This window comes from Lampris incognitus, chromosome 1, assembly GCF_029633865.1.
Source record: "Lampris incognitus isolate fLamInc1 chromosome 1, fLamInc1.hap2, whole genome shotgun sequence".
Classification (NCBI taxonomy): Eukaryota; Metazoa; Chordata; class Actinopteri; order Lampriformes; family Lampridae; genus Lampris; species Lampris incognitus.
This window is the reverse complement of record NC_079211.1, coordinates 6036728-6059142: the sequence shown is the minus strand read 5'-3', so window position 1 is coordinate 6059142 and position 22415 is coordinate 6036728. Positions and strand designations below refer to the sequence as shown.

Sequence of the window (22415 nt, the reverse complement as noted above, 5' to 3'; positions counted from 1 at the left end):
CCGGAGGCCCGGTGCTCTGCCTGCTAATCTGCAGCCTGGTTATTTATAGCAGGCTGCTTGTCAGCAGGCCGGCGTCCCACCAGGACAGACAGGACGAGTTTAGGACAAAGGCTGCTTATTGTCCTATATTCTAATTATTTGCCCCCCTTTTCCTATAAGCCGCTGGGGTTTTATCAGCTCCCTCTCGGTTCTGCCTCCTTTTATCCCCGCTCGACCGTTTTATCTGCCGTTTTACTGCAGCTTTTATCGCGGTGTTTGTTTGTTTTGCGTGTAAAACACCGACGGTTGATTTAAAAGGGCCGATATACATCAACTTTATTACTCTTCTATCATTTACGCCCTGTGCTGTGCTACGGTGGCTACCGCATCAATATTTCGTAGGTGAATGGGAGGTTTAATCGTCTCCGGGTCATAGTTCAACTCTTAAACTGACGTCGTCCCAACGGCCTCTGCTATCCAGACTCGGACTTGCGAAGGTTAAAGGTCAAACGTCCCTTTTGTTTGTTAACCTCCTCTCTCAAAAATGTTGCTCAGCCAGGAACATTTTGCTATATTGTAAAGTACACTGGCGAAACCGCTGTGACGCAGCGCCATCTGGTGGTAGAAATATGCGCTGCTGCCAATCTGGCTGTTCACGTTGATATGATGACTAATCGATACTGAGCGGTGGCGGTGGTGGGGGAGGGGGGTCATAGTTTTATTACAGGGGTTGTATGATTAGTCCCATGTCTAATGAGTGTCTTGGTGATTAATTAGATACCTGACTCCGACGAGGCAGAATCCGAGGATTATTTTAACATCAGCAGGTTTCTCTGCCGACAGGTCCTGACGGGCCTCGTCTTTTCATACACGTCCTATCTCGCGCCTCGTCTTTACGCTTACGCCTCATCTTCGACCATCTCCATCCACATCTCAACATCTGCTGACGGAGTTTATTTCTCCACGCGCAGTGAAAACTCAAAAGTTGAATCTAATTTCATCTTTGCGTGATCTGGCGCCGTGTCAAATCGTAGGAAGAGTCCACACTGAGTGCATGTTGCCAGCATACGTTTATTTACCAGGACACCACTTCACCGTTGATTCGGTAGGAATACACAAACCTGACTTAGAAAAACAACACAACAGATCACAATACCCTTATCCGCACACATACACACACACACACACACACACACAACAAGGACACTTAACCGACCACCACTACCATCCAGTAAGGCCAGTCCGGTCTACACGTGGTGGGGAGAGAAGACGGCGGCTTTCTTCGACGTTGCCTTTGCTGTCCTGGTGCAAAGCAGAGGACCTACAAGGACACAAAGCAGAACCTCTGTTCGTGATCCAGCAAACCACATGGAGACAGAGGGGCGCTATTGATCGGCAGTCGGACAAAATGAAATGTGACCACTTAGCAGAGACACGGCGAGGTGGATCAGTTCATCTGGACACAGCGTTTACTGAGAGGAACGTTTCATCACTCATCTGAGGGCCCAGACACACCAAACCCACTCGCCCACTGCTGCATCGCCTCACATCGCCTGCCGTCCGGGCCAAAAAGTAGCACTCGAACACACGGCAAAGACTACAGCCGACGGCCAACTAGCGCGTACGTTCTGCACCGAGTCGCTAAGCTGAACAGCCAATCGGAGTGACCTCTCTCACCGACGGGCTCCGCCGACTCAACGCGCTGAATCGGCCGAAAAGCTGCCCACAGGGGTCCGACTACCGTCGACGGTGCGAGACACACCGCAAAAACTAGGGTCACAGACGCTCACCGACAGCCCGACACTGGCTGACAGTGTGTCAGGGCCCTTAGGGACCTCTTCAGTCTCACCTGTCTGCAGGTATCCCACCCTTATAAACTACACAGTGGCGTAACGACCGAGACCGACGACCAGTTTCATATGCAAATATGGGCGTGACCATTAACTAGAGTTTCAATGGCCATGTGTACTATTCACAGAGGGCTGAGGAACGTTTCCCCAAGCCCGCATATCAGTAGCTCTGATAACGACTCCTAGAGGATAAATACTGAGTCTCATCAGCAGCCAGTCAGACTAGCTTGGTCTAGTCAGAAAGGCACGAACTGAGGAAGCCTCTTGGATGAGAGGCCAAACGTCTTCACCGATATATACCAAGTCCAGTTGCACTTGATTCAACTCCTTTGGAGAACCATGACGACCTGGATGAATGAGAACATTCACAGACGTCTTACCCAAGCTCCATTTGCATATGAAACTGATCGTTGGTTTGGGTCGTTAGGCCACTGTATTGTTTATAAGGGTGGGGGTACCTGCAGTCAGGTGAGACTGAAGAGGTCACGTAGGTGAGTGATGAAACGTTTCTCTTAATAAACGTTGTGTCCAGAAGAACTGATTCACCTTCCTTTCTTTGACAGTTTCTTCACGTTTACACTGATGAGCCAAAACATTATGACCACCCGCCTAATATGCTGTTTGTCCTCTGTGTGCTGCCAAAACAGCGCCGACCTGCTGAGGCACGGACTCTGGAAGACCCCTGAAGGTGTCCTGTGGTATCTGGCACCAAACATTAGCAGCAGATCCTTCAAGTCCTGTAAGTTGCGAAGTGGAGCCGCCCTGGATTGGACTTGTCAGTCCAGCACATCCCACAGACGCTCAACCGGATTGAGATCTGGAGAATTTGGAAGCCAGGGTAACGCCTTTAACTCTTGGTCATGTTCCTCAAACCGGCCCTGAACAATGTGTGCAGTGTGGCAGGGAGCATTATCCTGCTGAAAGAGGCCACTGCCATCAGGGAATACCGTTGCTATGAAGGGGTGTACCTTGGTCTGCAATGTTCTTTAGCTGAGGGGGGGGGGGCATGTGTCAAATTGACGTCCACATCAATCGCCGTACCTAGGGTTTCCCAGCAGAACACTGTCCAGAGGATCACGCTGCCTTCATCAACTTGTCGTCTTCCCAAAGTGCATCCTGGTGCCATCACTTCCCCAGGTAAACGGTGCACACATTCACGGCCATCCACGTGATCAAAAATCCGATGGGACTGATCGGACCAGGTGACCTTCTTCCACTGATCCAAGGTCCAGTTCCAACGCTTGCAGGCCGCTTGTAGGTGGTTTCAACAGTGCACAGGGGTCATCATGGGACACTCTGACTGGTCTGCAGCTACACAGCCCCCATACACAGCAGGGTGTCACAACATTCCTCCCATAACCGCCATTAAAGTGTTCTGTGACTTGTGCCACAGCACAAGTCACAAGTCACAGAAGTCGGTTTGGACCAGACAGGGTAGTCTTCATTGCACTCTCCCATCGATGAGCCTTGGGCGCCCAAGGCTTGTGGGGTGCTCCCAACTCACCACTGCTGACTGGGAGCACCCCACAAGCCTTGGGCACCCAAGGCTTGTGGGGTGCTCCCAACTCACCACTGCTGACTGGGAGCACCCCACAAGCCTTGGGCGCCCAAGGCTTGTGGGGTGCTCCCATCTCACCACTGCTGACTGGGAGCACCCCACAAGCCTGACCCAGTCGTCTGGCCACAACAATTTGGTCCTCGTCAAAGTCGCTCAGGTCTTTACTCCTGCGTCCAACACGTTGACTACAAGAACTGAGTGTTCACTTACCTTCTAATCTACCCAGACCCAGACATGTGCCCTTGTTTGGAGATGATCATTATTCGGCTCGCCTGTGAGTGGTCATAATGCTTTGGCTCATCCGTGTTATATTTACAACGGAGTATTAGTACACTATGAATTATGAGTACATGTACATTGTTAAGTACTGACGACATACTGATGAGATGTACGAGACATGAAATGCTGGTTTTAACGTCACAACACTGTTCCAACTACACCTGAAACAATTAGTCGACTAATCAATTAGTTGACTAATCAATGATTGATCAACAGAGGATTTATTGATTGTAATTTTGGTATTCGATTAACCAATTTCAGTCATTTATCGAGAAAAAGCAGCAAACTCCTGCTGGCTTCAGCATCACAAAGCGAGCGTCTTTCTCCTTCCCGTTTCGATACGAAATGAATGTTTTAGGGTTTCTGGCTGCTGGTCAGACCGAGTAAACCGATTTCAGATGTCGCTTCTTTCATTAACCAATCTAACGATTAGCTGAAAGCTAGAAGAAAGTCCGATTATATCGATTATGAAAATATCATAATTTGCAGCCAAAACTTGCAACAAAATTCAAGAGAAATGTCAAATTGCGGCTGCTCGTTTATGAGGTTTTTACCGGTTTTGTGGGGACGCCAAAGCGAGGCGAGGTTGGTTTGTGAGGCGTTTCCCCGTTAAAGTCGATAAAACGGAGCACTTCATTTCCAGTATCGGCAGCTTTACTCCTCTGGTCTGGTTTCTGATCGGCAGCAAAGCGCTTTGTGATGCTTTGTGATGCGTTGTGATGCTTTGTGTAGGAACAGTGTGAGTTTCATCTGCAGCAGCTCAACACACCTCCTCCGCTCCTCACTTACCCGACTTTTATTCAGTTTCTCTGTCGTCCTCTCTCTCTTTTCCTCATCCGTCCATCACCTCTATAACTCTGTCTTGCCCTCCTTCATTCATCCTCTCTTTCTGCCTGTCCCTCTTATCCCTTTCTCAAGTACCCATCTCTCTTTCTCCACAATTTACTTTCAACCTCTTTCTCTATCTAATCTATCCCTCTCTCTCTCCATTCTCTCTCTGTCTCGCTTTCTCTCTCTCCATTCTCTCCTCTCTCTCCACTCTCTCACCACCCTCTCTCTCTCCATTCTCTCCTCTCTCACCATTCTCTCACCACCCTCTCTCTCTCCATTCTCTCCTCTCTCCATTCTCTCACCACCCTCTCTCTCTCCATTCTCTCCTCTCTCCATTCTCTCACCACCCTCTCTCTCCATTCTCTCCTCTCTCTCCATTCTCTCACCACCCTCTCTCTCCATTCTCTCCTCTCTCTCCTCTCTCTCCATTCTCTCCTCTCTCTCCATTCTCTCACCACCCTCTCTCTCCATTCTCTCCTCTCTCTCCATTCTCTCACCACCCTCTCTCTCCATTCTCTCCTCTCTCTCCACTCTCTCCATTCTCTCACCACCCTCTCTCTCACCACCCTCTCCTCTCTCACCACCCTCTCTCTCTCCATTCTCTCCTCTCTCTCCATTCTCTCACCACCCTCTCTCTCTCCATTCTCTCCTCTCTCTCCATTCTCTCACCACCCTCTCTCTCTCCATTCTCTCCTCTCTCCATTCTCTCACCACCCTCTCTCTCCATTCTCTCCTCTCTCTCCATTCTCTCACCACCCTCTCTCTCCATTCTCTCACCACCCTCTCTCTCTCCATTCTCTCCTCTCTCTCCATTCTCTCACCACCCTCTCTCTCCATTCTCTCACCACCCTCTCTCTCCATTCTCTCACCACCCTCTCTCTCTCCATTCTCTCCTCTCTCACCACCCTCTCTCTCCATTCTCTCACCACCCTCCCTCTCCATTCTCTCACCACCCTCTCTCTCTCCATTCTCTCACCACCCTCTCTCCATTCTGTCCTCTCTCTCCATTCTCTCACCACCCTCTCTCTCTCTCCATTCTCTCCTCTCTCTCCATTCTCTCACCACCCTCTCTCTCCATTCTGTCCTCTCTCTCCATTCTCTCCTCTCTCACCACCCTCTCTCTCCATTCTCTCCTCTCTCTCCATTCTCTCACCACCCTCTCTCTCCATTCTCTCCTCTCTCTCCATTCTCTCACCACCCTCTCTCTCTCTCCATTCTCTCCTCTCTCGTTCTCTCCATTCTTTCTCTCATCTCTCTCTCTCTCACCGTCTATAAAGCTGTCGGCTGTCCTTTACTGTACAGCCACTGATGTGGTTTCTCCTCCGGAGGTTAAAAGTTGGATCAGACTTCCAGACGCCGGCCGCTTGGCTCTGTTGGTCCAGCTGAAGAACATTCTGCCGAACCGGGACACAGAGACCACAGTTAGGAAGCCGAGACGAACCGTCATGCACCACATACAAGACTCACAGATGACTGCTTACAACGGGAGAAATAAAGACAGCAGGAGTACACAAGCTAAAGACTTAAAGAGAAACCAAGAAACCGGGTTCTGACTGGGAGAGCCACAATATGAAGACAAGTGACAGCGACAGCCTCTCTCCCACAGAACGACAAAATACACCCACCCATCCATCTACCCACCCATACATCCACCCACCCATCCATCATCCAAACCGTTTATCCTGCTCTCAGGGTCGTGGGGATGCTGGAGCCTATCCCAGCAGTCACTGGGCGGCAGGCGGGGAGACACCCTGGACAGGCCGCCAGGCCATCACACAGGGCCCACACACACACACACACACACACACACACACACACACACACCTAGGAACAATGTAGTACGGGTGAGTCACCTGACCTACAGGTCTTTGGACTGTGGGAGGAAACCGGAGCCCCCGGAGGAAACCCACGCAGACACGGGGAGAACATGCAAACTCCACACAGTCGAGGTTGGACTACCCCGGGGTTCGAACCCAGGACCTTCTTGCTGTGAGGTGACTGCGCTAACTACTGCACCACCCATATCTACTCATATATTTTTGTAATGTGTGTGTGTGTGTGGTGTTAGTGTGTGTTAGTTAGTGTAGATAGCGGGACCGAAAACTAAAGCACTTATGATCCTAATTCTTTTTGGAGGTGGTACGTATTGTCTCAGAGAGTAAGGGGAAAATCCCAGAAAATTAAAATTATGCATTATTATGCATAAATATGCATTTTTCTAAAAAGGGCTAAAAACCACTTTTCTCGGCATTTCAGATGAGTCTGAGCATCTTTGATTTTTTCACCTTATATAAAAAAAAATTTCTGGGACTTATGCATTATGCAAAATATATGCATTTTTGCAAAAATGCACTTATGATCCTCATTTTTTTTGGAGACGGTAGGTATTGTTCCAGAGAGGACCAGAAAATAGCAGAAAATTAAAATAATTATAATAATTATGCAAAATATGCATTTTCTAAAAACGGCTAAAAACCACTTTTCTCGGCATTTCAGATGATTCTGAGCATTTGGGGGGAGGCAGTTGGAGTGGGGGGGGGGGTTTAGGGGCAGGGGGAAGGCGGTTAGCTGGCAGGATGAAGAGGAGGGAGATTTAGACGGGTGGAGAACCAAACCGCTACATTGTAGCGGGGTTCTTCTAGTGTATATATATATATATACACTACCGTTCAAAAGTTTGGGATCACCCAAACAATTTCGTGTTTTCCATGAAAAGTCACACTTATTCACCACCATATGTTGTGAAATGAATAGAAAATAGAGTCAAGACATTGACAAGGTTAGAAATAATGATTTTTATTTGAAATAAGATTTTTTTTACATCAAACTTTGCTTTCGTTAAAGAATCCTCCATTTGCAGCAATTACAGCATTGCAGACCTTTGGCATTCTAGCTGTTAATTTGTTGAGGTAATCTGGAGAAATTGCACCCCACGCTTCCAGAAGCAGCTCCCACAAGTTGGATTGGTTGGATGGGCACTTCTTTGAGCAGATTGAGTTTCTGGAGCATCACATTTGTGGGGTCAATTAAACGCTCAAAATGGCCAGAAAAAGAGAACTTTCATCTGAAACTCGACAGTCTATTCTTGTTCTTAGAAATGAAGGCTATTCCATGCGAGAAATTGCTAAGAAATTGAAGATTTCCTACACCGGTGTGTACTACTCCCTTCAGAGGACAGCACAAACAGGCTCTAACCAGAGTAGAAAAAGAAGTGGGAGGCCGCGTTGCACAACTGAGCAAGAAGATAAGTACATTAGAGTCTCTAGTTTGAGAAACAGACGCCTCACAGGTCCCCAACTGGCATCTTCATTAAATAGTACCTGTTAGAGCCTGTTTGTGCTGTCCTCTGAAGGGAGTAGTACACACCGGTGTAGGAAATCTTCAATTTCTTAGCAATTTCTCGCATGGAATAGCCTTCATTTCTAAGAACAAGAATAGACTGTCGAGTTTCAGATGAAAGTTCTCTTTTTCTGGCCATTTTGAGCGTTTAATTGACCCCACAAATGTGATGCTCCAGAAACTCAATCTGCTCAAAGAAGTGCCCATCCAACCAATCCAACTTGTGGGAGCTGCTTCTGGAAGCGTGGGGTGCAATTTCTCCAGATTACCTCAACAAATTAACAGCTAGAATGCCAAAGGTCTGCAATGCTGTAATTGCTGCAAATGGAGGATTCTTTAACGAAAGCAAAGTTTGATGTAAAAAAAATCTTATTTCAAATAAAAATCATTATTTCTAACCTTGTCAATGTCTTGACTCTATTTTCTATTCATTTCACAACATATGGTGGTGAATAAGTGTGACTTTTCATGGAAAACACGAAATTGTTTGGGTGATCCCAAACTTTTGAACGGTAGTGTATATATATATATATATATATATATATATATATATATGATTGCTTATGGCATGAAGCAGACTTGTACTATCTGTAAATTGCACGTTGTCAGTCTTGGGAGAGAGATCCTCCTCTGTTGCTCTCCCTGAGGTTTCTTCCTATTTGTTCTCCATGTTAAAAGGTTTTTTAGGGAGTGGTTCCTTATCCGATGCGAGGGTCTAAGGACAGGATGTTGTGTTGCTGTAAAGCCCACTGAGGCTAATTTGTAATTTGTGATATTGGGCTATACAAATAAAACTGACTTGACTTGCCTGGATTATATATATTACTTTGCTCCTTATTTGTTGAGCACTTTCCCTATCGTTGAGTGTTTCTTTTAACAAAGTTATAAAATCATCAGCTGTCAATAAAGCTACTACAGAGTAGCTTTATTGACAGCTGATGATTACTGTTGGGATGAAACAGGCTCATAAAGAATTTACTTGACTCACTGGATTAATTATATATATATACACACACACACACATATATACATACATACATATATACACACACACACACACATATATATATATATATATAGATCTCTTCACTGGTGCATTTTTCGACCGTCTGTATGTGTAACCGGGATACTGCTTCATTAGCAGCCAAAACACTGAACAGTCTTTTGTGTGTGTCTGTAAAATGCCACCAAAATTGAGATTAAAAATTTCCACCAGTGATGTCACTGGCGGACCCCCCATGAGTGATGTTACTGGTGGACCCCCCATGAGTGCTGTTACTGGTGGACTCCCCATGAGTGATGTCACTGACGGACCCTCCATGAGTGATGTCACTGGTGAACCCCCCATGAGTGATGTCACTGGTGGACCCTCCATAAGCGTGAAAACTACACACTTTACTTCCTGATTTTCTGCTACCTTCTGTGGGCTACAATTAACTAGACAACACCGGATAAGAAAATGCTAATAAAATCAATAAATACAACAAATACAATCAGGGAATAGAACTTTATTACTCTTTAGATTTTCTTTACTATTTAACTGAGGATATCTTTTTTTAATGCGTTTCATTTTGATTTTCTCTGTCTGATTTTCGTTTTTTTGTTTTCCTCTTTCGCCACCAGCTTGTCGTGTGTACTGTATCTTGATGTAAGGTGCAGTTTGATGTAGCACATGCACAGAAGAAGACGTTGTTGGCCTGACTCACTGCTCTTTATGGGCAAACGGAAGATTAACGTCTGTTTTTACAGGACAGGTGTTTTATATGGTGATGGATGGAACAACGAACCAGAACAGAAAGATGGAATGTTGGTAATGAGCGGAAAAATAGAATATAATGTTTTCTAACCTGGTCACATACAGAGGGCAGACAAACCTCCACAGAATATAAAAAAGAAACCCAAGAAAACCCAATTACCCTACACACACACACACACACACACACACAGTCAGCAACTGTCATGTGTTGTGTTGGGAATCATCCACATGGATCAGAGCCGGTCTGGTCTGCTCCAGCCGACACAGATGCAGATTAGCCACCAACGCTGGTTTGTTATGAAACCAGCTCTGTAACTTAATGTGTCTGTATGCTCCACATCACACCAGTCTGGCAGAAATCCACAACCACAGAGGTGTCACTTTTATCCCCCTCCCAAAAAATCAGAAAAACATCTTTTCTGTTGGACTGTTGAAAATTTATCCATTTCAGCGGGTTGTTCAGTACCGAGCCCAGAAACACTGACTCGGGGCTCGGTACTGATTAGATTCTGGTTTTAGAGCAGAGAGTGAATAAAAAGAGGACGGCATGCGTTTCCAGAGAACTGGTTTCAAGAATTTCCCCAAATCAAACCCACAGTTTTAAGGCGGTGCTCCACAGGGATTACTGCTGGTATCCTGCTGATTATAAACCCGTTTGTCCAAAAGTCATCAGATATGTGTGACATTCTTGTGTAGGAAGTGCGGTTGTTGTGAAGCGTCTAGTGTGTTGGTGTAGTGTTGTGTGTCTGTCACGTCTCACTCTCAACCTTCACCGCTGGCTAGCAGAAATGTGAACAGGAGAGCCAAGCACCTAAGTCTCTCCCTGCCAGTATACAGCCTCTCCAACAGCAAGACCTATGTAGCGCCTCCTCGTGGTGACACATGGTAACTGGGTACACCTTGGACCCTGGCTGAACTATAAGGGACTCGGAGGAGGTTTGGCCCCGAGACGTGCGGTACGCAGGCCCAACGTTGTGTGGATATTCCCCGATGCCCATGAACCAGCCCCCAGCTATGGATTATAGTGCCACCTAGTGGATACCTCGGGAGGGGAATAGCCTACGGGAGTAAACCCCTACAGAAAATCGATGTCCACAGTGCTGTTGTGTTGTGTTTTTCTTGCCCTTTTGCATGTGTTTAAGTGGGAGAGTACTGCTGGCGTCGTGTGTGGCTGCCGCTTCTCCCTCTCGTAGCCCCCCTTCCCATCCACCCCTGTATGTCTTCTCCCTCTCGTAGCCCCCCTTCCCATCCACCCCTGTATGTCTTCTCCCTCTCGTAGCCCCCCTTCCCATCCACCCCTGTATGTCTGTGTTGTGTCTATCTGTTGTCTTGTTTCACCCCGTTTATTGTACAGCCACTTTGAGTGTTAGAAAAGCGCTATGTAAGATTGATTTATTATAAAACCTTTACATCACTGCTGGTTCCAAATTCAACCAAACTGTGTTGTTTTGAGGGTGCCCAGGTAGCGCGGCGGTCTATTCTATTGCCTACCAACACGGGGATCGCAAGTTCAAATCCCCGTGTTACCTCCGGCTGGGTCGGGCATCCCTGCAGACACAATTAGCCGTGTTTGCGGGTGGGAAGCCGGATGTGGGTATGTGTTGGGTGGCATGGTGGCACAGTGGTTAGCGCGGTTGCCTTACAGCAAGAAGGTCCTGGGTTCGAGCCCCGAGGTAGTCCAACCTTGGGGGTCGTCCCGGGTCATCTTCTGTGTGGAGTTTGCATGTTCTCCCCGTGTCTGCGTGGGTTTCCTCCGGGGGTTCCGGTTTCCTCCCACAGTCCAAAGACATGTAGGTCAGGTGACTCGGCCGTACTAAATTGTCCCTGGGTGTGTGTGTGTGTGTGGGGTGTGGGGTGGGGGGGTTGTGATGGACTGGCGGCCTGTCCAGGGTGTCTCCCCGCCTGCCGCCCAATGACTGCTGGGATAGGCTCCAGCATCCCCACGACCCTGAGAGCAGGATAAGCGGTTTGGATAATGGATGGATGGATGTGTTGTTCTGGTTCATGTGAATCATTTATCATGACCGGTGTAATAAGAGTTGGTACCATCCACAACACAATGACCATCACACACTACAACAAAATTAGACCATCATACACATCAGAAGACTACAGTCAATGCAGAACTATTTTGCCATCGTGTGGTGAAGTGTTGATATTTCAGTTTGTTAAATGTTTAGTTGTGTACATGTACACGGTTCAGCCCCGTTTTAACACAGTCACAACCTAAAGGGCGAGGAGAGACTCTACTGCCATCCTTAAGGATTACTCAGTATCTCTAGTAATATTTAATACTACTTGTTTGTGAAGCACTCTAACTCCAGATTTGAGAAGGTGCTGTATGAGGAGGAGGAGGAGGAGGATGATGTGTCCTTATCGTCCTTCAGTGTGCCGTCTACACACACGGGGCTGTTCTGGACGGCACGTCAGCGTGTAAACACAATAAACAGCGTGTGTGTGTCTGCGTGACTCACTCGGCGATGTACTCCAGCGGAGTCCACGAACTGAAATCTGCGTCAGGCATGAACTTCCTGTTCATGGGCGTATCCAAGGTAACCCTGGCAAATTAAACAGATGACAATCAGAGGCCGGCTGCTGTCGGCGGGCGGAGGGGAGAAGAGCTCAGCAGCAGCGTCTGCAGCAACCCTTCACGCCTTTATTCATGTTCCCCCCGCTCCACTCGGGTTTCCATCCCTGTATATGTGTCGGGGTACTTCATCAGATCACCACACGGGTACAGCGCAACACCTTAAACAGGCGAATAGGAGTAATTAAAAATAACAATGGTAATTAACATTAGTCCAACTGGACTGAGGAGGGTACATAACCAGTATTATTAGGGTTTAACCGAGTCCGGCCTAGTCTTCATATAAACCCCAATCACATGTGCACAAACTTCACACACACATACATAAGATACCACACCATCCAAACCCGGTCTAACAGGATGAGGAACAGCTTCTCCCCCAGAGCTGTAGCCTCCATCACCCCCCCCCCCACCCCCACACACACCTGCCTATAGCTGCTCAGCGCTAACTGGTACTAAAGCCGCAGCAATATGGACAACTATGTGCAACAATCCCACACACTATTTTGAACTTTGAAAGCCGCTGCTGTCTTTTATTGTCTCATCGTTGTTTTTAACTACCTCACTTGTTTACACTAAATGTTGTTTGTCCTTGTTTTTATCTTGTTTATTAATCATTTACCTTGTCTAGTGTTGCTGGTCTGAGAGTCACCAAACAAATGAAATGTCGTTGTGTGTGTGGGCCCTGTGATGGCCTGGCGGCCTGTCCAGGGTGTCTCCCCGCCTGCTGCTCAATGACTGCTGGGATAGGCTCCAGCACCCCCCCCACCCTGAGAGCAGGATAACCAGTTTGGATAATGGATGGATGGTATACAAGGACAATAAAGTATCTTATCTTATAATGATGTCATCATTACACACACACACATATATATATATACATATATACACACACACATATATATATATATATATATACACTACCGTTCAAAAGTTTGGGATCACCCAAACAATTTTGTGTTTTCCATGAAAAGTCACACTTATTCACCACCATATGTTGTGAAATGAATAGAAAATAGAGTCAAGACATTGACAAGGTTAGAAATAATGATTTGTATTTGAAATAAGATTTTTTTTACATCAAACTTTGCTTTCGTCAAAGAATCCTCCATTTGCAGCAATTACAGCATTGCAGACCTTTGGCATTCTAGCTGTTAATTTGTTGAGGTAATCTGGAGAAATTGCACCCCACGCTTCCAGAAGCAGCTCCCACAAGTTGGATTGGTTGGATGGGCACTTCTTTGAGCAGATTGAGTTTCTGGAGCATCACATTTGTGGGGTCAATTAAACGCTCAAAATGGCCAGAAAAAGAGAACTTTCATCTGAAACTCGACAGTCTATTCTTGTTCTTAGAAATGAAGGCTATTCCATGCGAGAAATTGCTAAGAAATTGAAGATTTCCTACACAGGTGTGTACTACTCCCTTCAGAGGACAGCACAAACAGGCTCTAACCAGAGTAGAAAAAGAAGTGGGAGGCCGCGTTGCACAACTGAGCAAGAAGATAAGTACATTAGAGTCTCTAGTTTGAGAAACAGACGCCTCACAGGTCCCCAACTGGCATCTTCATTAAATAGTACCTGTTAGAGCCTGTTTGTGCTGTCCTCTGAAGGGAGTAGTACACACCGGTGTAGGAAATCTTCAATTTCTTAGCAATTTCTCGCATGGAATAGCCTTCATTTCTAAGAACAAGAATAGACTGTCGAGTTTCAGATGAAAGTTCTCTTTTTCTGGCCATTTTGAGCGTTTAATTGACCCCACAAATGTGATGCTCCAGAACTCAATCTGCTCAAAGAAGTGCCCATCCAACCAATCCAACTTGTGGGAGCTGCTTCTGGAAACGTGGGGTGCAATTTCTCCAGATTACCTCAACAAATTAACAGCTAGAATGCCAAAGGTCTGCAATGCTGTAATTGCTGCAAATGGAGGATTCTTTGACGAAAGCAAAGTTTGATGTAAAAGAAATCTTATTTCAAATAAAAATCATTATTTCTAACCTTGTCAATGTCTTGACTCTATTTTCTATTCATTTCACAACATATGGTGGTGAATAAGTGTGACTTTTCATGGAAAACACGAAATTGTTTGGGTGATCCCAAACTTTTGAACGGTAGTGTATATATATATATATATATATATATATATATATATATATATATATACACACACACACATATATATACATATACATATACACACACATATATATGCATGCATGTATGTATGTATGTATGTATGTATGTAATGATGATGACATCATCAGGTGTGCCGCTGGCGGGCTGCGGGAGGCTGGCGTGGTGCATGGGGCTTTGCAGGGAATTGCAAGTCATGGGGCTAATGCTAACCAGATGTGGCAGCTAGCCGGGGAGGCGCTGCTCAGCTCAGCCTCGTGTTCTCAGCACGTCGAGCAGCCAAACAGATTTCTGGAATAGTCCACCTCCCCCCCCAAACATCCACAACACCAGGCATCTCATCATGACACTGCAGAAAGCACGGCACGGCCGGGTCAAACCAGTCTGAATCCTCCCTGAGTAGACACAGGGCGAACACACATGGCTTCCTCAGTAACGAGTTTTCTTTAGAATAAAAACGACGCCTCTACAGAAACAGATGAGTAGGATGGAGCATATTCATTTTATTAATACAGGATGTTTTCTGGGAACGGGGAAGTCGCAGGGAAGTTGTAGTTTTTGCTGTGAACTGAACACATCGGACACGCTTATGAAAGAAAGTTCTGGACCGTTTCTTGAGTCGTCTCAGTTCCTCACCTCGTGTTTCTGCCAGACTGGAGAACCGCCGGTGTTTAGTGACCATGCCACATATCCTTAAAACCTGCTGGTTAAGCTGCTGATGTGGGAACAGCAGTGATTTATTCTACGTGAGAGTCAGCTGAATGGTGAAAACCTACACTTAGCTTTACTTTAAAGGAGCGGGAGGTTTTCTCCAAACCCCCCTGCAGGAGTCACCAGTCAGCACATCAGGACTGAAACAGCTCAGCCACAGGACACGAGAAGCCGTTTAGTTTCCACTACAAATGTGAGAGAACTGTGCAAATTCAGGTTTCCATCCATCCATTATCCGAGCCGCTTATCCTAATGAGGGTCGCGGGATGCTGGAGCCTAATGTGGACTGGCCCTGTGATGGACTGGCGGCCTGTCCAGGGTGTCTCCCCGCCTGCCGCCCAATGACTGCTGGGATAGACTCCAGCACCCCGCAAATTCAAGTTTCCTTTTTTTTTTGTGGCTTCCCTCCCCCTTTTCTCCCCAATTGTATCGGGCCAATTACCCCACTCTTCCGAGCCGTCACACCTGCAGACAGCCAATTGTGTCTGTAGGGACACCCGACCAAGGCGGAGGCAACACGGGGATCCGAACCGGCGATCCCCGTGTTGGCAGGCGACGGAATAGACCGCCACGCTACGTGGACACCCCAACTTTCCATTGTGATGATGGGGACGTCTACGGTGGTCTCTAGAAGGGCTACAGACGGTTCCCGTCACAACATCTACAGTCTCACGTCGGTATTCACGACACAGTCCACGCACGACAGCTGACGTGTGATGTTTCCAGAGGAGAAGCAGTACTTACGGCAGTATCGCCACCGCCGCGGCCCCCGACGGTAGACCGCCATTTTCTGCCGCCAGGCTCCGACAGAGATGGTGGACGGCGGCCTTGGCCATGCCGTATCCCAGCATGCCTGCAGATCAGACACACCACCAGTAATTACACACACATACAGATACACTGCTGTCTTATGATGGAAATGAGACACGGAGATATTTACATCATGGGGGGGGGGGGGGGGGGGTAGAAACTCTTATTTTTACATTTAAAAGGCTCTTTTTTCTGCTTTCACACACTGTGTTCACCTCCACGTCTTAATGCCGAAGGTCCCACCAACACCAATTAACACTAATTAACACTAATCATAATACTTAATTTGACTGTGAGTACACACACACACACACACACACACACAAAGTTGACAATAATGCAGAGCCCCCCCCCCTTTTTCTCCCCAATTGTACTTGGCCAATTACCCCACTCCTCCAAGCCGTCCCGGTCTCTGCTCCACCCCCTCTGCCGATCCGGGGACAGACTACCACATGCCTCCTCCCATACATGTGGAGTCGCCAGCCGCGTCTTTTCACCTGACAGTGAGGAGTTTCACCAGGAGGATGTAGCGCGTGGGAGGATCACACTGGTCCCCCCCCCCCGAACAGATGCCCCGACAAACCAGAGGAGGCGCTAGTGCAGCGGCCAGGACACACACCCACATCCGGCTTCCCACCCGCAGACACGGCCAACTGTGTCTGTAGGGACGCCCGACCAAGCCGGAGGTAACACGGGGATTCGAACCGGCGATCCCCGTGTCGGTAGGCTGCCACGCCACCGGGACGCCTGCAGAGTCATTTTCATCATCTTGCTGAGGTATGGCGGCAGACTGGGGACAGCTTATGGGCGTTCCTATTTAATGACTTTTTAATCCAACTAACGGATTTAATGTATTAAGAAAAGTGTGTCTCTTATAAATTGATTATCTATATTGGATCTATTGTCAACATGCAAAACAAACCCCAGTCTTACAACGGTTTGGTCAAGGGACCGTGTAAACTCTTTGATCTTTAAAGTGGAAGAACCTTTAGTGGACGTTACAATGTAGAACTTCTCGTCTTTGAACCACAGCAGAACTTGGCAACAGTGTTTCCGCTTTAAAGGCTCGTTGATCTGAATGAACGCGGGTCAGAAGACGGGAGGGAGAAAGAGAGCGAGGAGCAACACGGGCCTCGGACCGGAGGCTCACACCAGCCCGTAAGGAGGCGGAACCAGGAAACACCTCACGTCCCTCCGACTGACGAGAAAAACAGGACAAACTAAATGTCTTCCAGAAGCCTCGTCTTCTTCACCGCCCGCGGTGCTCTGCGTCTCACAGTCAAAGCATCTGGAACCATTAAAACTGGACTTATAAAGGAATGCCGAACGGCCCGCCCCCAAGTCACATGACCGCCGTGCTGGTGGAGGGATCGACCAATGGGAGCGTGGCGCGGGGAGCCGCCTCCTTCTCCTCCTCTGACTTCTTCCAACAGGGTTTGTGTAGAGTCAGTGGACGGGGAGATAGGAGACTTGTGAGAGAAGAGAGAACGCAGTACTTCTACATGAAGTACAACAGGAAGTGACGTGTCTCGTTACATATTCAGAGACGTCTACTGGACGAGTCCATCATATTTTTTTGCTTATTTTTCCTCCGGCATCACATGATGCCACATTCACCTTCATCCCACGTCCACCCCTGCTGACGACCAGCTCATGACAGTCTGATTCCTCACTTCCTGTCTTTACCGTCCACACCGGTACGGATTTACCTCCTGCTTCTCATACAGCAGTACAAAAACACACCATAGACACACACACACACATCACAGGACACAACGAAGAGACACACAACCGGCAGCCGAACACTAACGACTTCAGTAAGGTGACGGGATAAGGTATAAAACACCTTTACAGCTCTTAGCGTAATGTTAATGACTTTAGCTGACGTGTCAGAGTGATAACATGTCCCCAAGGCTCGGCGTTTTCCGTTTCTATTTCTCAAAGCCGTCCAGCGTGCCGCGTTTCGCCACAAGGCGACACCGTTACACAACCTCACACGAACAGGAACGACTTTTGGATGCGGGGAAACAGGAAATCCCGGTGAAAAATCGCAGTTTAAAAATCTGGGTGTTTTTCGGTGAGAACTGGTAAAAAGCGAAAACGCTGAGCCTTGCCGGTACCACACTTCACGGTTCTGGTCTCAACAGACTCGTCGGGTTCTTATAACACACTTCCATTCTTTTTTGACCCCCCCCCCCCTAATCTCCACAATTGCACTTGGCCAATTACCCCACTCTTCCGAGCCGTCCCGGTCCGCCGACCCGGGGAGGGCTGCAGACTACCACATGCCCCCTCCCATACAAGCGGGGTCACCGGCCGCTTCCTCTCACCTGACAGTGAGGAGTTTCACCAGGGGGACGTAGTGCATGGGAGGATCACGCTATTCCCGCCCAGTCCCCCCCCCGAGCAGCTGCCCCAACCAACCAGAGGAGGCGCTAGTGCAGCGACCAGGACACACACCCACATCCGGCTTCCCACCCGCAGACACGGCCAATTGTGTCTGTAGGGCCGCCGGACCGAGCCGGAGGTAACATGGGGACTCTTGCATCGGTCGTGGTGAGGAAGACGTATACGTGTTATTGGACCGTTGTATACGACCCTGCCGTGAACATCTCCTGCCCTTCATCCATCACATGAGGACCTTCATCCATCACATGAGGACCTTCATCCATCACATGAGGACCTTCATCCATCACATGAGGACCTTCATCCACCACATGAGGACCTTCATCCACCACATGAGGACCTTCATCCACCACATGAGGACCTTCATCCACCACATGAGGACCTTCATCCACCACATGAGGACCTTCATCCATCACATGAGGACCTTCATCCATCACATGAGGACCTTCATCCACCACATGAGGACCTTCATCCATCACATGAGGACCTTCATCCATCACATGAGGACCTTCATCCATCACATGAGGACCTTCATCCATCACATGAGGACCTTCATCCATCACATGAGGACCTTCATCCATCACATGAGGACAGCACCAGACACTCTCACCTGACCCATGTCTTTAGCGGACAAGCGAAGAGCTGAGATTAAGGACAGCCGATGCTGACGGTGTGAGAGGACTAGCTGCTGTTAGTCGGAGGCATCAACACACAGCGCCTTGACAGGGGGTGGTGTTTGCTGTGTTCATGAGAAAGATCACATGCACCACCAGCACCACCAGCACTGCTCCGGTACTCAGCACCTCAGTCACGGAACTTTGCTTACCTCCCGTTTCACAAGTCGTGATGTGATTCTATATTTCTTTATGGTCGGTAGGCAGCAGAACAGACCACCACACCAGCCGGACACCCCACACCTCTATTCTGCTGCACAACTCATGTTGTCCAGACTCAGACCTACACTACACTCCAGCTACACTACACACTACACTCCAGCTACACTCTACACTACAGCTACACTACACTACAGCTACACTCTAGCTACACTCTACACTCCAGCTACACTACACACTCCAGCTACACTACACACTACACTACACTACACACTACACTACAGCTACACTCTACACTCCAGCTACACTCTACACTACAGCTACACTACATCTACACTCTACACTACAGCTACACTACACTACAGCTACACTCCAGCTACACTCTACACTACACTACAGCTACACTCTACACTACAGCTACACTACACTACAGCTACACTCCAGCTACACACTACACTACAGCTACACTCTACACTACAGCTACACTACACTACAGCTACACTCCAGCTACACTCTACACTACACTACAGCTACACTCTACACTACAGCTACACTACAGCTACACTCCAGCTACACTCTACACTACAGCTACACTCTACACTACAGCTACACTACATCTACACTACAGCTACACTCTACACTACAGCTACACTACACTACAGCTACACTCTACACTCCAGCTACACTCTACACTACAGCTACACTACATCTACACTCTACACTACAGCTACACTACACTACAGCTACACTACACTACAGATACATTCTACACTACAGCTACACTACACACTACAGCTACACTACACTCTACACTACAGATACATTCTACACTACAGCTACACTACACTCTACACTACATCTACACTATAGCGACACTACATCTACACTCTATACTACAGCTACACTACATCTACACGTTTATTGTTTAATCCCATTGTACCGATATCTTAACCTGATACTTAACTCCGTCTTAATTAAGATTTTCCAGCGTGTGTGTGCGCGTGTGTGTGTCTCGGTGGTTTCCTGATGGTCGATACGTCTCCTCCACCCGCCTGCATGTTGAACAACAGCTGATGTGTTTGGCGAGCGGCCTCACGGTCCATGTGGTTAATCAATAACATGAACGGGAAAGAAGAGCAACGGTGCAGCACCACCTGTGTGTTGTGTCACTGCCGTTTTCCCTCCACGCTGGTTCCCAACACACACAAACCTCCAGCTCCCAACACACACAACCTCCAGCTCCCAACACACACAACCTCCAGCTCCCAACACACACAACCTCCAGCTCCCAACACACACAACCTCCAGCTCCCAACACACACAACCTCCAGCTCCCAACACACACAACCTCCAGCTCCCAACACACACAACCTCCAGCTCCCAACACACACAACCTCCAGCTCCCAACACACACAACCTCCAGCTCCCAACACACACAACCTCCAGCTCCCAACACACACAACCTCCAGCTCCCAACACACACAAACCTCCAGCTCCCAACACACACAACCTCCAGCTCCCAACACACACAACCTCCAGCTCCCAACACACACAACCTCCAGCTCCCAACACACACAACCTCCAGCTCCCAACACACACAAACCTCCAGCTCCCAACACACACAACCTCCAGTTCCCAACACACACAACCTCCAGCTCCCAACACACACAACCTCCAGCTCCCAACACACACAACCTCCAGCTCCCAACACACATGACCTCCAGCTCCCAACACACACAACCTACAGCTACCAACACACACGACCTCCAGCTCCCAACACACACAAACCTCCAGCTCCCAACACACACGACCTCCAGCTCCCAACACACACAACCTCCAGGTCAACACACACGACCTCCAGGTCAACACACACGACCTCCAGGTCAACACACACGACCTCCAGGTCAACACACACGACCTCCAACTCCCAACACAGACAACCTCCAGCTCCCAACACACACAACCTCCAGCTCCCAACACACACGACCTCCAGCTCCCAACACACACAACCTCCAGTTCCCAACACACACAACCTCCAGCTCCCAACACACACAACCTCCAGTTCCCAACACACACAACCTCCAGGTCAACACACACAACCTCCAGGTCAACACACACAACCTCCAGGTCAACACACACAACCTCCAGGTCAACACACACAACCTCCAGCTCCCAACACACATGACCTCCAGCTCCCAACACACACAAACCTCCAGCTCCCAACACACACAAACCTCCAGCTCCCAACACACACAACCTCCAGCTCCCAACACACACGACCTCCAGCTCCCAACACACACAAACCTCCAGCTCCCAACACACACAACCTCCAGCTCCCAACACACACGACCTCCAGGTCAACACACACAACCTCCAGCTCCCAACACACACAACCTCCAGGTCAACACAGACAACCTCCAGCTCCCAACACACACAAACCTCCAGCTCCCAACACACACAACCTCCAGCTCCCAACACACACAAACCTCCAGCTCCCAACACACACAAACCTCCAGCTCCCAACACACATGACCTCCAGCTCCCAACACACACAACCTCCAGCTCCCAACACACATGACCTCCAGCTCCCAACACACACGACCTCCAGCTCCCAACACACACAAACCTCCAGCTCCCAACACACACAACCTCCAGCTCCCAACACACACGACCTCCAGCTCCCAACACACACAACCTCCAGCTCCCAACACACACGACCTCCAGGTCAACACACACAACCTCCAGCTCCCAACACACACAACCTCCAGGTCAACACAGACAACCTCCAGCTCCCAACACACACAAACCTCCAGCTCCCAACACACACAACCTCCAGCTCCCAACACACACAAACCTCCAGCTCCCAACACACACAAACCTCCAGCTCCCAACACACATGACCTCCAGCTCCCAACACACACAACCTCCAGCTCCCAACACACACAACCTCCAGGTCAACACACACAACCTCCAGGTCAACACACACGACCTCCAGGTCAACACACACGACCTCCAACTCCCAACACAGACAACCTCCAGCTCCCAACACACACAACCTCCAGCTCCCAACACACATGACCTCCAGCTCCCAACACACACGACCTCCAGCTCCCAACACACACAACCTCCAGCTCCCAACACACACAACCTCCAGCTCCCAACACACACGACCTCCAGCTCCCAACACACACGACCTCCAGCTCCCAACACACACAACCTCCAGCTCCCAACACACATGACCTCCAGCTCCCAACACACACGACCTCCAGCTCCCAACACACACAACCTCCAGGTCAACACAGACAACCTCCAGCTCCCAACACACACAACCTCCAGCTCCCAACAC

The 22415-nt window shown here is 48.5% G+C and overlaps 1 protein-coding gene across 1 annotated transcript in view; it reads right to left on the bottom strand.

Annotated features, from left to right (window-relative positions):
• Positions 1 to 1032: 1032 nt before the first annotated feature.
• Positions 1033 to 22415, bottom strand: part of qdpra (quinoid dihydropteridine reductase a) — a 28025-nt gene continuing 6642 nt past the window's right edge. The window contains exons 5-8 of the mRNA XM_056289899.1: positions 15765 to 15873; positions 12067 to 12150; positions 5764 to 5891; positions 1033 to 1300 (exon numbers count right to left, since the gene is read on the bottom strand). Of these exons, the coding sequence (XP_056145874.1) occupies positions 5789 to 5891; positions 12067 to 12150; positions 15765 to 15873 (296 nt within the window). The 3' untranslated portion in view covers positions 1033 to 1300; positions 5764 to 5788. The remainder of the gene's footprint in view (positions 1301 to 5763; positions 5892 to 12066; positions 12151 to 15764; positions 15874 to 22415) is intronic.